The 15,730-nt window shown below is 45.3% G+C and overlaps 1 protein-coding gene across 3 annotated transcripts in view; it reads left to right on the forward strand.

Annotated features, from left to right (window-relative positions):
• Nucleotides 1–15,730, forward strand: part of CLOCK (clock circadian regulator) — a 188,924-nt gene that overhangs the window by 154,267 nt on the left and 18,927 nt on the right. For all 3 annotated transcript variants that reach the window (XM_077477469.1, XM_077477468.1, XM_077477470.1), the window contains one exon: nt 13,810–13,899. In XM_077477469.1, coding sequence (XP_077333595.1) covers nt 13,810–13,899 — 90 coding nt within the window. The remainder of the gene's footprint in view (nt 1–13,809; nt 13,900–15,730) is intronic.

Below are 15,730 nucleotides of genomic sequence, written 5' to 3' on the forward strand. Positions count from 1 at the left end.
GAAGTGCTTTAGTAGATTGATGGCGTAGCAAGGCAATTTTAGATTTGGCTTGTGCTCTGGCTTGTTTCCTAATGCGTAATAATTGGCTTTGGTGAATTTTAAGTTTGTTTCAAATTTGTATCATAGCAGGAGCAGAGTTTATGCCCATCTTCCAGTAATGCAGAGGCTAGGGAGGGGGACAATTTAAGGTCCTCCTTTTCCATTTATCAGTGTTTGGGAGATCATTCAGCTCAAAGAACTGGTTGTGAGCTTACGCTATCTGCTGACAGATGTTTGGGTCTGCTTAAAGAGAGGCGTTAAGTCTCAAGAGGTTTGGGGCTCATGTGCTGCGAGATCCAACTTCAATGAGAATTGGAGCATGGTCCGACCATGTGATGCTCCCTATGGAGGAGGCCTTAATATTTTGGAGAGTCTATTTGTCAGTGATGAAGAGGTCGGTTCAGGAGTAAGAGACCTGGGAAGGCGAGAAGTAGGTGAAGTCTTTTTTCGGAGCTGTGTTGGCGACGCTGCATGTCATACAAGTCATTCCAGTGAAGGAGGGAGTTTAAGGTTTAATTAGGTGGCAATCTACCTGTGGAGCAGTCCATGGCTGGATCTCCAACTGCTTTAAAGTCTCCTCCAATGATGACCCTTTTTATGAACAGAAACCTGGCAAAAGAGGTCTTTACAGAACTTAAAGTGGAGGGCCACCCTGAAAAACAAAAGTACATTAAAAATTAGCAAAAATCAGAAAAAAAAAACTTACCAGAAATGCCTGTTTCTAGGCATATCGTCCTAATCTGCCTCTTCCTCCTACGCGATGATGTTCTGTCTTCTCTCCTCCGTGCGGCGTCTTCTGCGTAATGGGTCGCGCTGTGTTCTGGGAACTGTGTGTCCCAGAACACAGCGTGCCCCATTCACAAAGCGCTGCGTGACTCGCGCATGTGCAGTAGGAAACGGGCAGTGAAGCCGCAAGGCTCCACTGCTTGTTTCCCTTAGTTGAAATGGCGGCGCCGGGACCTGAGAGCCGAGGGACGGGTCAGCCTCGGGCGGCCGACATTGAGGTAAGTCTGCTTATTAAAAGTCAGCAGCTACAGTGTTTGCTGCTGCTGACTTTTAAAAAGAAATTTTTAAAGCTGGCCCTCCTCTTTAAGTTGTTTGACATTGGGTGCATAGGAGTTGACAAGAGTGTACATTTCATAGGTAATGTCACAAATGATTATAAGGTATCTTCCTTGAGTGTCTGTTATCTTCTTGTATACAGTGAACTGGATAGTGTTGCATATGGCAATTCGTACTCCATTCTTTTTCTTTTCTGCTGAGGCTAAGGAAAGGGTATCAAATTTTTTTTAATATACCGTATATACTCGAGTATAGGTCGATCCGAATATAAGCCGAGGCCCCTAATTTACCACAAAAAAAATGGGAAAACTTATTGACTCGTGTATAAGCCGAGGGTGAGACATGCCTGTCCATCCCTGTGTCCATCCCTGTGTCCATTGCAGCCTACCTGTGTCCTGTGCATGCCTCCGTGTGCCAATCTGCAGCCTCTTTGTCCTTCTGCAGCCTGTGTCCTTCTGCAGCGATCTGCATGTAAAAACATACGGCGGCCATGCCAGGATCGCCGCACCTCTCCTCCTCGTCTGTGACAGACGGCGGCCATTCCACTGTTCAAAAGCCGCGCCTCCGTCTGTGATAGGCGGAACACTCAATTTCCCAGCAGTCAGTGGTCCGCCTATCACGGACATCCTCTCATCCTCGTCCGTAGTATGAGGATGAGCGGATGTCCGTGATAGGCGGACCACTGACTGCTGGGAAATTGAGTGTTCCGCCTATCACAGACAGGGAGGCGTGGCTTTTGAATAGTGGAATGGCCGCCGTCTGTCTGCACGACACGCTGATCGGGTAGGCAGACGGCGGTGACTCGAGTATAAGCCGAGGGGGGCACTTTCAGCCTAAAAAAGGGGGCTGAAAATCTCGGCTTATACTCGAGTATATATGGTAAGAGGTGGGGTCTTAGAGGCAGCGAAGTGGGTTCAAACAGTGGTTTCAATGGGGTACAAAAAAAGTTCAAAACTCTACCCATTAAGACCAGAGCAACTAAACGTAGGTCTGGAAGGCAAAATTTGGTGGGAAATTAACATATGCAATATGCCACAGTCACACAGCATTAAGGAGTTGGGTGCCGCAGCAGCCTGCATCCTAGACGGGGCTCAGATGCGCTGACCCAGACCATTCTGTCTCCACGTCACAAGAAGGTGGTGTAGGAGAGTGGTCTTCATGAGGTAGAATACGCCAGTCCCTCAACATCTGAAGGCCTCCTGGGTGGCTGGGGGTAGTCCTGCTTGACCCATTTGTCTGCAATGTTGACCTGCAATATGGCCCCTTTTTTGGTCTAACCTTTTCTGGAAATATACAGTGCCTTGAAAAAGTATTCACACCCCTTGAAATTTTCCACATTTTGTCATGTAACAAACCAAAAACGCAAATGTATTGTATTGGGATTTTATGTGATAGACCAACACAAAGTGCCACGTAATTGTGAAGTGGAAGGAAAATTAAATATGGTTTTCTGCTTTTTTTTATTTTTTTTTTATTTTTTTTTACAAATATCTGAAAAATGTGACGTGCATTTGTATTCAGCCTCTTTACTCTTATACCCCTAACTAAAATCTAGTGTAACCAATTGCCTTCGGAAGTCACCTAATTATTAAATAGTGTGTAATTTAATCTCAGCATAAATACAGCTGTTCTGTGAAGCTCTTAGAGGTTTGTTAGATTGTTAAAGGACCTTAGTGAATAAACAGCATCATGAAGGCCAAAGAACACACCTGAAAAGTCGTAGATAAAGCTGTGGAGAAGTTTAACCACTTGCCGACCAGCCACTGCAGTTATACTGCGGCAAGATGGCTCGCCTATGCGAATCACTGTTCCGGTACGGCGGTTCGTGCACTATCTTCTGAGGGTGCACGCACCAATTGGCCAGTGGGGGAGCCAATCAGCGGGTCCGGCGGACTCTGCTGGTCGCCCACGATCGTTCCCCGCAGACACACAATGGGGATCTGCCAAAGTAAACAAGGCAGAGCTCCGTTCTGACAAGGGATTAGACTGAGATCTTATCTTTTTGCTATGCAGGAAGACTGATCTCCGTTTTCCCAGGCAGCCCATCCCCCACACAGTTAGTAAACACACCCAGGGAACACAGTTAACCCCTTGATCTCCGCTGATGTTAATCTCTTCCCTGGTAGTGTCATTAGTGCGATGTCAATGCATACTTTTTAGCATTGATCACTGTAATAATGTCACTGGTTCCCAAAAAAGTGTCATAATTGTCAGGTGTCCAATCTATCTGCCGCAATGTCGCAGTCCTGCTAAAATCACTGATCACTGTCATTACTAGTAAATTAAAATGCCATAAATCTATCCCCTATTTTGTAGACGCTATAACTTTTGCGCAAGCCAATCAATAAACGCTTATTGTGTTGTTTTTTTGTTTTTTACCAAATATATATACAGTAGGTGCCGCCGATATTGTGTTTCCAGCGCGACAGTATCGCGCTGGTTCCCGGCGACAGGCTCCTCTAACCAGCGCGATACCGTTGCGCTGGCTGCAATAGGAAAATTTAATTTTCCTATAGCAGCCAGAAAGAGGCGATAATGTCACCTCACTCATGAAGCCTGCATGCCTTCTCGGGGGCATACCAGGCCCTTAGGTCCGGTAGGGATTTTAAGGGGAATCCCCTTTGCCGAAAAAAACGTCATGGGGTCCCCCCCAAAATCCATACCAGACCCCTATCCGAGCACGCAGCCCGGCCGGCCAGGAAAGGGGGTGGGGACGAGCGAGCGCCCCCCCCCCTCCTGAGCCGTACCAGGCCGCGTGCCCTCAACATGGGGGGTGCCTTGGGGAAGGGGGGGGCCGCGTGGCCCCCCCACCCCGAAGCACCTTGTCCCCATGTTGATGAGGACAAGGGCCTCTTCCCGACAACCCTGGCCCGTGTCCTCATCAACATGGGGACAAGGTGCTTCGGGGTGGGGGGGCCACGCGGCCCCCCCCTTCCCCAAGGCACCCCCCATGTTGAGGGCACGCGGCCTGGTACGGCTAATAAGGGGGCCCCCGGTTCCCGGCCCCCCACCCTATGTGAATGAGTATGGGGTACAATGTACCCCTACCCATTCACCTGTGAACAAAAGTAAAAAAAAAAAAAAAATACACAGGGGCTAAAATAGTTTATTGCGCAGTTCCGGGGGACTTCCGTCTTCGGGGGTCTTCTCGCCGGACTCCTCCGCTATCTTCTGCTAGCTCTTTTGCTAGCGGAGGAGCCCGGCTTTCTTCTCCTTAGTCGCCGCCGCCCTCTTCTTCCGACCTCGGGGGTCTTGTCCCCCTCTTCAGTTCTTCTTGCCGGGCCACCGCTTCTTCTTCCAGCTCTTTTACTAGCAGTGGCCCGGTCTTCTGTCACCGTCGCCGCCTTCAGTTCTTCTTCTGGAGATGTCGACTCGACGCTCTCTCCGGCCGCAATGCCAGGGACGCGGTGCGCGGCTACTTATATAGGGACAAGGGGCGGGGTCACCGGTTGATGTCACATGGTGATCCCGCCCCCTTACGATGTCACAGCCCCGGAGGATGCTGGGACTGTGACATCGTTGGGGGGCAGGGTCACCCTGTGACATCAACCGGTGACCCCGCCCCTTGTCCCTATATAAGTCGCCGCGTCCCTGGCATTGCGGCCGGAGAGAGCGTCGATTCGACATCTCCAGAAGAAGAAGAACGGAAGGCGACGGCAACAGAAGACCGGCCACCGCTAGTAAAAGAGCTGGAAGAAGAAGCGGTGGCCCGGCAAGAAGAACCGAAGAGGGGGACAAGACCCCCGAAGTCGGAAGAAGAGGGCGGCGGCGACGAAGAAGAAAGCCGGGCTCCTCCGCTAGCAAATAAGCTAGCAGAAGATGGCGGAGGAGTCCGGCGAGAAGACCCCCGAAGATGGAAGACCCCCGGAGCTGTGCAATAAACTATTTTAACCCTTGTGTGTTTTTTTTTTTTTTTTTTTCACAGGTGAATGGGTAGGGGTATACTGTACCCCATACTCATTCACATAGGGTGGGGGGCCCCCTTATTAAAGGGGGCTCCCGGATTCCGATAAGCCCCCCCGCCCGCAGACCCCGACAACCAACGGCCAGGGTTGTCGGGAAGAGGCCCTTCTCCTCATCCACATGGGGACAAGGTGCTTTGGGGTGGGTGGGCCGCGTGGCCCCCCCTTCCCCGAGGCACCCCCCATGTTGAGGGCATGCGGCCTGGTACGGCTCAGGAGGGGGGGCACTCGCTCATCCCCACCCCCTTTCCTTGCCGGCCGGGCTGCGTGCTCGGATAGGGGTCTGGTATGGATTTTGGGGGGGGACCCCACGCCGGTTTTTTCGGCGAAGGGGATTCCCCTTAAAACCCCTACCGGACCTAAGGGCCTGGTATGCCTCCCAAGGGGGAACCCACGCTGGTTTTTTTTTTTTTTACATTTGACGTGGAGTTCTCCCTTAGGATTCATAACAAACACAGTGCCTGGTATTGGCGGGAATCCAATTTGGATCCCCGCACCAGTGTCAACCCGGCCAGCGATGCTTGTCACTTATCGGGAAAGGAAAATTTTTCCTTTCCCGATGCGAGCCAGCTCGGCGCTGGCTCACACGACGGAGCTCGTAGGGTGTCAATTTTGCTGCTAGAAGCGGCGAGATTGACACAATATCGCGGTCACCTACTGTATAGCATATTGGCCTAAACTGATGAAGTTACACTTTTTACAATTTTTTTATTGGGTATGTTTTATAGCGAAAAATAAAAAATATTGTTTGTTTTTATTTAAAATTTTCATTCTCCTTTTTTTTTTTTTTTTTTTTTTTTTCATATCCCAAAAATACCACCAAATGTAAGCTCTATTTGTGGGGGGAAAAAAAGGCATCAATTTTATTTGTTTACAGTGCTGCACAACCACGAAATTGTCAGTTAAATTAATGCAGTGCTGTATCGCAAAAAATGGCCTGGTCAGTGGTTAAAGCCGGGTTAGGATATAAAATATCCCAAGCTTTGAACATCTGACAGAGCAGTGTTTAATCCATAATCTTACCAAGACATGGCCATTCACCTAAACTCACAGGACGGGCAAGGAGAGTATTAATCAGAGATGCAGCCAAGATGCCCATGGTAACTCTGGAGGAGTGCAGAGATCCACAGCTCAGGTGGGAGAATCTGTCCACAGGACAACTATTAGTCGTGCACTCCACAAATCTGGCCTTTATGGAAGAGTGGCAAGAAGAAAACCATTGCTGAAAGCGAGCCATACGAAGTCCTGTTTGCAGTTTGCGAGAAGCCAAGCATGTGGAAGGTGGTGCTCTGGTCAGACAAGACCAAAATTGTACTTTATGGCCTAAAAGCAAAATGCTTTGTGTGGTGGGAAACTTGCACTATCCATCACCCTGAACACACACTTCCCACCATTAAACATGGTGGCAGCGTCATGTTGTGGGGATCCTTTTCTTCAGCAGGGACAGGGAAGCATCAACAGAGTTGATAGGAAGATCGATGGAGCCAAATAAAGGTCAATCTTAGAAGGGGCGGAGGTTCACCTTTCAGCAGGACAACAACCCTAAACAATACAGCCAGAGATACAATGCATATTCATGTGTTAGAATGGCCCAGTCCAAGTCCAGATCTCAATCCAATTTAGAATCTGTGACAAGGCTTGAAAAATTCTGTTCAGACTCTTTCCAATCTGACAGCTTGAGCTATTTTGTAAAGAATGGGCAAAAATGTCACTCTAGATGTGCAAAGCTGGTAGAGACATACCCAAAAAGACTTGCAGCTGTAATTACAGCGAAAGGTGGTTCTACAAAGTATTGACTCATGAAGATGGAGTACAAATGCGTGCTGCACTTTTCAGATCTTTATTTGTAAAAAAAAAACTTTGAAAAGCATTTATCATTTTCCTTTCACTTCACAATTATGTGCCACTTTGTGTTGGTCTAACACATAAAATCCCAATAAAATACATTTTATGTTTTTGGTTGGAACATGAAAAAATGTGGAAAATTTAAAGGGGCGTAAATACTTTAGGACCCTGTGGCTTCATATGTTATGCTACATTGGTCTCTTTCATGGTAAATCACTTCGAAGTAGCTTCTCATACCTGATTATAGACTATTGTGGGTCCATGCTTGAACCTCCTCATTCTCCACTTATGTTATGGTCACCACTGTTCGTACACTGATTATGCTGACAGTTCTAGTTTGTACTTGACTTTGTTTTTACATACAGTGTCCTATTACTATTTGAAATCTTAATAAAAAAGATTGAAACGAAAAACTACAGAAAAAATACTCGCTTCTATGTGTCTTTTGACTCGCTAGCTGGATGAGTAAGGCATCACTTTCTTGCTGCTGCAAACCCTAAAGAATATCTGTCACAAGGGAAGGTGTGATGTCTCTCATCCAACGAGCAAGTAATTGACCCTTAGAAACCAGTTATTGTTGTTTTTTTTTTTTTTGTTTTTTGTTGTTATTTTTTTCCATTCATTGAAGGACACTGAAATTCAGACATTGTCCTGTTATATTGTTGCCTACAGGATGTTTAGACCCTGACAAACAAAAAAAAATGTAGGCCAGCCCAGGATAATCCTTCCTCTAGCCAGCATGCCTTATTTGCTTATCTGTTAGGAGGACAGACATTGTTTCTCCTGCGCTGCTGAGAAAAATCTGACCAATCTTTGCTAGCTTTTTTTTTTTTTCTTTCGTTTTTTCTTTTTGAATTATTCTATTGATATCAAGATTACACATTATATCGCTGCTGGTCTCAACCCGGCATTGATTTGGATGAGCCTTTCCTCAGTCTAACTTTGGAGTGCTGTGCCCAGGCTCCGCTTGACTAAACATGCGGGTTAGCCTGGAATTTGACCTTCAACACATTTATAATGCTTTCCATGCTCTAAGTACTGGTAAAAGAGCCAGAGCAATTTCTCAGCACTTGTCCAGTTTTTGAAGACACTCTGAGTAGGCAGTTTGGGCTGAGCATTGGGGGCTACCTCATTGTTTGAGTTCCCTTTGTGTTACCACCAGTATAACCGTGAAAAGGGTAAACGATGGGAGACTGAGCGCTGACAACACCTGACTGAAGTGTCATGTGCTCTCTTTCCATGGGAGGAAGCATTGTCCTGCTGTTGCTCCTGCTTTGCAAAAGCACCACAAGGAACTCCGATCTTTAGTCTGTTCCTACTGCTCGCCTACAGTGACCTAATCACCTCCGGTTATCTGACCCTCCACAGTCACCAGCTACCCAGGTTTGTGGGTACCTGAGGCCTTGCCTCTTGTTTTGAGCCTAGTTGCATTAGTGCATAATGTGTCTGCAGCTAGGCAGATTGAATAGTCCTGCTGACCCCCATTTTACACTTTCTATCCTATGGTTCCAGGAACATTTACTCTGTACCCTCTGAGGGCCCGGACTTCTTGAATCAAGTGAACCTATGTTTGGTTTCTCTCAGAGCCTTCCTTAATCTGTCATTGGGAGCCTCTACTGTAGTTGCACAATATTTTGTGGCCAATACCTCTTGGATTCTGTTCTTAGACTCTAAGTGCCCTTATGTGCCTTTCTCTCCAGAGTCTGTTTTTGATCTGCCTGAGGTCCACTAAACCTGTAGAGGGCATGCTTACAATTCAGATTCCGCTGAGCAGCAATTGGAATCCCTCCCTAAGTCTAAGGTTTCTCTGCCCAATGTCCTGTGTTCGGTGTGCCCCCAATCTGTCCAAATCTGGCAGAATGGGCTAGATCCTTTAAAAAGGATTTTTCCAAATCGAAGGTACTCTTGTTATAGAAGCACATAGGAAAAATGTCTGGAGCCTTAAAATCCCGTTGTGCTGGCTTATTGTAAGTATTCAGACTTGTGTCCTGCATCTGTCTGTACAAATATGCTAAGCACCCTAGTTAGGTGCTAGGACACGGATGTCATGTCCAAACAGTGTCTGACCTGATTAGCCTTTGAGGAATTTTGTCTCATTGGACCTACATTTGATGCCATCATTAAGGATTCCACAGGAGGCCAGAGAGTACACCTGCCTTAAAGTAAGAGGTCAGCTGAGTCTCGTCATCTATGTCTACAGTAGGTGCGCCCAAACCCTCAAAGCTTGACCCTGACAGCTCGCAAGGCTAGAGGTCAGAAACTAGCCAAGCCATCTCAAAAAACTCCTGCATGAAGGTACACTCCCACTTCTGCAAGTGGAGGACTGATTGTGAGTTCTTGCAGGTCATTGGGTAGTTTTCAGTTCAGCACCTACTATAGAAGTAGATGAAGAAACTGTGCCTTATCTGGCACCATTTTCTTCCTCAGAAAAATTGCATTCTCTTGGGGAAATTAAGTCCCTCAGTGGTACTTTTTATTTACCAGTTTCTCCACTCTTTAGGCGGACCCTCTGCCCTCTTAAGTCAACTTTTAGTTGCCAACTTAAGTCAACCTGTACTTATCCCTTTAGGGGAAAATCCTTTTAAACAGGTCTCCTGCTGATGTGTCCTCTGACAGTAACAGGTAATAACACCATGGGAGTACCTGTCCACGTGAAGTTAGATCTTACCTCCTTGGCTGATTTGCAGCCTCTTAAAGAGCTTTCGGGAGCTTTCCATTGTTTTTTATTCAGTCGGGCCAATGTTCCTCACTATTGCTAAGATTTCAGTTCCTTGTTTCATGGAAGCTGATGATTTGCTGGATCTAAGGGATCAGGAACATTCCTAGTTCTTGAACTTTAGGTCAGGAATAGGCAGAATTGTTCTTCAGATGGCTCCCCCTCTGGAGTTACCTTGGAGGCATCTGTATTAGATTCATGCTCCCTGGTCTTGTTTCCATCTCTCCAGTCTGGGGCTAAGGGATTACTTCCACCTCCTTCCCATGCACCCTACCCCTATACGGTATATCATGTCGAATTCCAGAGTTCTCTGGCAGACTCTCCACAGGCTGTTATGTTCTAGCCTATTCTCATATTTTTCCCCTATAAGTCTCAAAATAACAAGGTTAGTTGTCTAGCTACACAGTTAATTTTAACAGAGTTTTTGTTTCTAAACCAAGGAGGTCAGGATTAAAAGGCTCTGGGCCTTCCTGCTTAAACCTGTTGGTCTTCCTGACCAGGACCTGGTCTTTCCAGGGGCTTGAATCCATTTTTTGTTGACAACATCAGATTGTGGGTCTTTCTTCCCTACATAGGAATTTATTGTTTTTACCTGTTTTGGTGGCTTTTGGATGGTTGGCTTCTCACTGCTTCAGTTCTGGTGTTCCCTACTATGTTTAATTATTCCCCCTGGTGGTGACCTTTACTTTTTTGTTCTCTAGAGCATCAGGTTGTTTTGCCATTCCCTCCCACTAGTCTTGTTGGCTGGTTGCCCTATCTAGTAGGGGGCTCGGCCTCTTCTTGTTTCAGCTTTGCAAATTGGTCCTTCGGGTAGTTCTTAGGCTGCAGGCAGTGCCCAGTTCTTTTTCACCGGGCATGTTGATAGTTGGTGCATTGCCCACCCTTCAGCAGCACTGCTATAGGACCTCCTGATGGTATCCAAATTCCTGTGTCCCTAAATAGACAAGAAAGAAAATAGGAATTTTGAACTCTGTAAAATCCTTTTCTTGTCTAATTTGGGTAAGAAATTGTTGGCCTAACATGATTGCTACAGTTGGTGCAATGTAGCTTTGCATTGCCTCTCGAGGCACTACACGTTCTAGTAGTGGATGAGGTGCTTTCGTTGTACATTTTGTGAATTTGTCTCTTCTGTAGGCTTAATTTATGTTGTCCTCCCAGACAATTATGATGTAATTTTATTATGTGAACCGTTTGATATTTCTCCGTGCTCTTGTTCAAGTCTATAAATTAAAAAAAAATAAAAAAGTCCCATGGATAGTGGGAACACAGGTCCCACTTTCCATGTTTGATTCATTTTCTTGTTAGTGCTTGTTACAAAATTGGGCATTCTGGGGAGATATTCTGGGATGGCCTACTATATTTTACCAGTGTCCAGTCCTCCCTCCAGTAGAGGCAGCCGTATAACCTGACAGTATCTGAATTTGTGTCCCTCAATGGACTTCATGAAAAGGATTTTATTGCGAGTCTATACTAGAGCTGCACAATTAATCGTTAAAAAAAAAATGATCTCGATTCAACTCCCCTGACGATCTCTAATGCAGAGTTTGCTGATTCTTTCATATAACAAGTGGAAAGACTTTTCTGCTCACTCAGCTGTCAAATGGAAAACATCGGGGAGTCTGCCAAGTTTTTAACATGAAACGTTTTAACTAACTCTTCCTCCTTAGATCAAAGGAATAAACTTGAGTGTAAAGAAAAAATACAAGCAGTCTGCCAAGTTTTTAACAATGTGTAAATGCAGGAAGTTTAACCACTTAAAGTCTAAATCTTTTTCTGACACTTGTTAAAGTGAATGTAAACCCAATGTCATCCTTTCCAAACTACTGCCATAGGGGTTATCTATAAGGAGATACATGCCTCCTGCATGTATCCCTACCTGTCAAATGTCTCCCCTCTGTCTGTTATGAGAACCAAAAAACTGCAGCTTCTGTGGGTGGGTCAGTTGTCTGGAGCTCGGTGGGTGGAGTCATGATGTCAGTAGACTCCCTGCCCACCTCTACACTCCCCTTGTCAATATGCATTTTTTCCTGTGTATTTCTTACACTGAACTTCTGCTGTGATCTCTAACATCCAGTGAAAAGACAGGAAAGTAACCACATGACTTCAGCATGCCCAATTATGCTGAGGTGGGGAACATCCAATCCTGGCAGAGCAGCAGAAGAAAGGAGTGGGAGGGAATTAAAAAATAATGCGTGTCTCTTAGGCTAGTGCACGAGATGTGTAAATCAGCTGTCCCCCACAGCAAGGGGGAGCATTTGACAATGTTTTTCTCTGTTTGTCAAGATTTATCTCACTGAACAATGAGATGATTGCTCAGAGCTGGATTAACTCTTTGTGGCAAGACTGGGCTCAAATGATAGGAAATCTTATACTCTACATAAATTGGGTTTACATCCACTTTAAGTTAAAATCAATATTTTTTGCTAGAAAATTACTTGGAACCCCCAAACATATATATTTTAGCAGAGACCCTAGGGAATAAAATGTAAATTTCTGCAATATTTTGTCGCACTGTATTTTCCCAGCGGTCTTTCACATGTTTTAATGTGAAAGATGATGTTGCGCCGTGAGAATCGTGAGAGAATTGTGATCTATCGTCTAAGCAAAAATATCTTGATTCTCATTTTAGCCAGAATCGTGCAGCTCTAGTCTATACATCTTTTTTTTCTATTATTTTTAGCCCTGTATAGATATCCTGTCGCTGGCAGGTTGTTGGTAACCACAGGAACCACTAGTGTGATATGGTCCTTTCTTCCAGTGCCCAGTGTTCTCTTCTTCAGTTCTCATGTAGCCCCTTTTCTTTCCTTCTGAGGTCCCCATACTCGGCACGCTGTTTCAGTACTATATAAAAGCAAAGATGTGTCTGGTTCTCTCTCCAAGTTGTTGGTTTTATTTTTCCCCAGTGACCGATCCCTTAAAGTGGTTGTAAACCCATTACAACCACTTTAACTTACAGGTAAGCCTAGATTAAGGTTTACCTGTATGTGCAAATATCTCCTAAAAGGTTTAGGAGATATTTGCAGGAATAGCGGCACTGATGTCTACGGCGCATGTGCCGTAGACATCAGGCGCACTGAGCGTGCCTTTTTTAACGGCGATCATGCAGTTAGTGGCAGCGCATGTGCGGAAGTGACGTCATTGCGGCTCCGGCAAGTCACAACACCAAAGCCGCGATACCCGGAAGTCACTCTGGGATAGATGGTGGTATCAGAGGAGGTGAACGAGGGCCGATGCTGGGGCTTCGATCTCATTATGCTTTTGCCTTGCAGGGTGTATTTTTTTTTTTTTTTTTTTTTAAGAGCCTTTACTTCCTCTTTTTAAGCTGATTTCTTCAATTTATAAGCAGTTGTTAATTTAAAGTGGCACTAAAATGACCTCTCCTTACTCCCTGACTGGTGCCAATATCTTTACCCTGGTCTTTTTTCAGTTAACTATCATTGGCCGTCTTGGTTGGCTTGTAAGGATGCATTTACCTCAAATGCATACAGGAGTTGATTTATTCTGTCACCAAGGTGTGCTGGGAATGTACACTGAGAGGTGTGCATTCTAAAAAAGATTGTAAACTGGCAGGCAAGTCTGTTTGAGACATAGCATTTTTTTTTTTTTTTCAGTTCCACTCTGCAAGGCCCCTTATCAATGAAAATGCAACATGTATGGGCCTGAATGGATGAGTGCGTGGTGGCTGTTAAATTTAGTCTCCAAGAAATGTTCTTCATCTGTAATAACAAATGTGCTTTGAAATATTTTGTTCCCTTGCTGCAGTGGTGAATTGTAACTGACTAATGGGGAATATTTTTAAAAGCTTATTGTTGGTAGAGATGTTTGTCCACCCAAAAGTGATATTTCAGTTCAGGATGTGATCTTGTCTTGGCTGACTTCTTACATCTCTTAGACTCCAGCAGTGTGCCATAGTACTTGTCTCTGTTTCTGCCCTATTCACATGCCTTTTGTTGTATTGTCCATAATATAAACTTTCACATCAGGGAGAGTGGGGCCACTTTACAGAGGCTGTGGCGGTTGTGCAGATCTTGTCACTTGAATCCTGGAGACGTATTAAAGACTGTAAAAGTGGTTTTACCCTTTTTAGCTTTTATCAAAAACAGAATTATTAGTCTTGGATGGACTGTTATGCTTTTTGTATGCAAATATTCAGATTAACAGCAGTCATTTTTGTTTTATTTCCAGTCAATAAGCTCCCAGTCTCTTAACCAGTCATTAACACAGCCAGTACAGAAGCAACAAGCTACTGCCATCTTACAGCCTGGGATGACACAGGTAAGTAGAATTGGCTCTGTTTTTTTTATTAGTTTTATGTGGTCAGCCTAATAGGGCCCAGTGAGCTTATACCACAGCACATTTGCTGTCACACTTCATATCCATGCATTAGCTGGTCCAAAACATTGAAAGACAGTCTTGGCACTTGCACATGTTTTGAATCCTCATTTATTTTGCTTCCCAGTTCAACTAGTCATGATTAATAACATTGGACATCTTAATATATTATGTTTTGTCTTGTGTATGTATTTAGTACCATTCTTGTTTTATCTTTTTAGTCAAATGTTTATTCAAGTTATTACAAGGAACAGAAAAAACATGCCGTAGTACAAAATCAGAGTATATTACAGTGTAGTAAAGTAAGATTCCAAGAAAAGACAATATGGACAATAAACAATGGAAAGCTCAGATGTACCTTTAAGGAAAGATCGGTATACAAAAGTATGTGTCTGTAACAGCAAAATAACTATAGTAGTTTGTGAAAGAATCTCATAAAAAACTGGAAGAAAAAGAAACTAAACCTCACAAAAAGATATACGCGGTAAAGTTGCCGTATTTCAGAAATGATCAGCTAAATAACTTAACATGTCCAGATAGCAATAGATACATTTAAAAGTAGGAGAAGCAGAAAGGAAACAGGCAGGGGGGAAGGAAAACTATAAAAATAAATTGAAGATCCCTCAAAGGAGCTCTAATACCTGGAAACGTTCAGAAATAAACAAAAAGCATAAGTAAAATGGGTACAGTTGGATTACTGAGATACCAAAGCATGAAAGTTGTCGGAGTCTCTATAGGTCCTTTAACAAGTCCATGTAGTGCGGACTATTTATGGGTCCATGCTATCTTTTGCTACACGAATCTCCATTGCCATAATGTCATTGAGTATTTGGGTCCACTCAAGGATATGGGGAGGAGCACATGCAACCAACAAGCAGTGATGCAAGATTCCCTTCTTAATGCAGGAGAAGGATTGTTATATATATATATATATATATATATATATATATACCGTATATACTCGAGTATAAGCCGAGATTTTCAGCCTCTTTTTTGAGGCTGAAAGTGCCCCCCTCGGCTTATACTCGAGTCATCGCTGTCTGCCCGCTCGATCAGCGTGTCGAGCAGACAGACAGCGGCCATTCTACAATTCAAAAGCCGCGCCTCCGGCTCCGCCTTCGCCTGTGATAGGCGGAACACTGAATTTCCCAGCAGCCTGTGTTCCGCCTATCACGGACATCGTATCATCCTCGTACTACGGACGAGGATGATACGATGTCAGTGATAGGCGGAACACAGGCTGCTGGGAAATTCAGTGTTCCGCCTATCACAGGCGAAGGAGGAGGCGCGGCTTTTGAATTTTACAATGGCCGCCGAGGCGCCGATGAAGAGGGCACGGGACGGAGGCAAGGCAAGGCACGGGACGGAGGCAAGGCAAGGCAAGGCACGACACGACGGCAAGGCACGGCACGGGACGGGACGGAGGCAAGGAGGCAAGGCACGGGACGGAGGCTCGGGACAAAGGTAGGCTGGACACACACACACACACACACACACACACACACACACACACACACACACACACACACACACACACACACACACGGATACACACACACACAGGGATGGGTGGATGGATGGAGACACACACAGGGATGGGTGGATGGATGGAGACACACACAGGGATGGATGGATGGAGACACACACACAGGGATGGATGGATGGATGGATGGAGACACACACACACAGGGATGGATGGATGGATGGACACACACACACACAGGGATGGATGGACGGACACACAGGGATGGACGGACACACAGGGATGGACGGA

This window comes from Lithobates pipiens, unplaced genomic scaffold (genome assembly GCF_037356315.1).
Source record: "Lithobates pipiens isolate NorthernLeopardFrog02 unplaced genomic scaffold, aLitPip1_a1.2 Scaffold_13, whole genome shotgun sequence".
In the NCBI taxonomy this organism is placed as follows: Eukaryota; Metazoa; Chordata; class Amphibia; order Anura; family Ranidae; genus Lithobates; species Lithobates pipiens.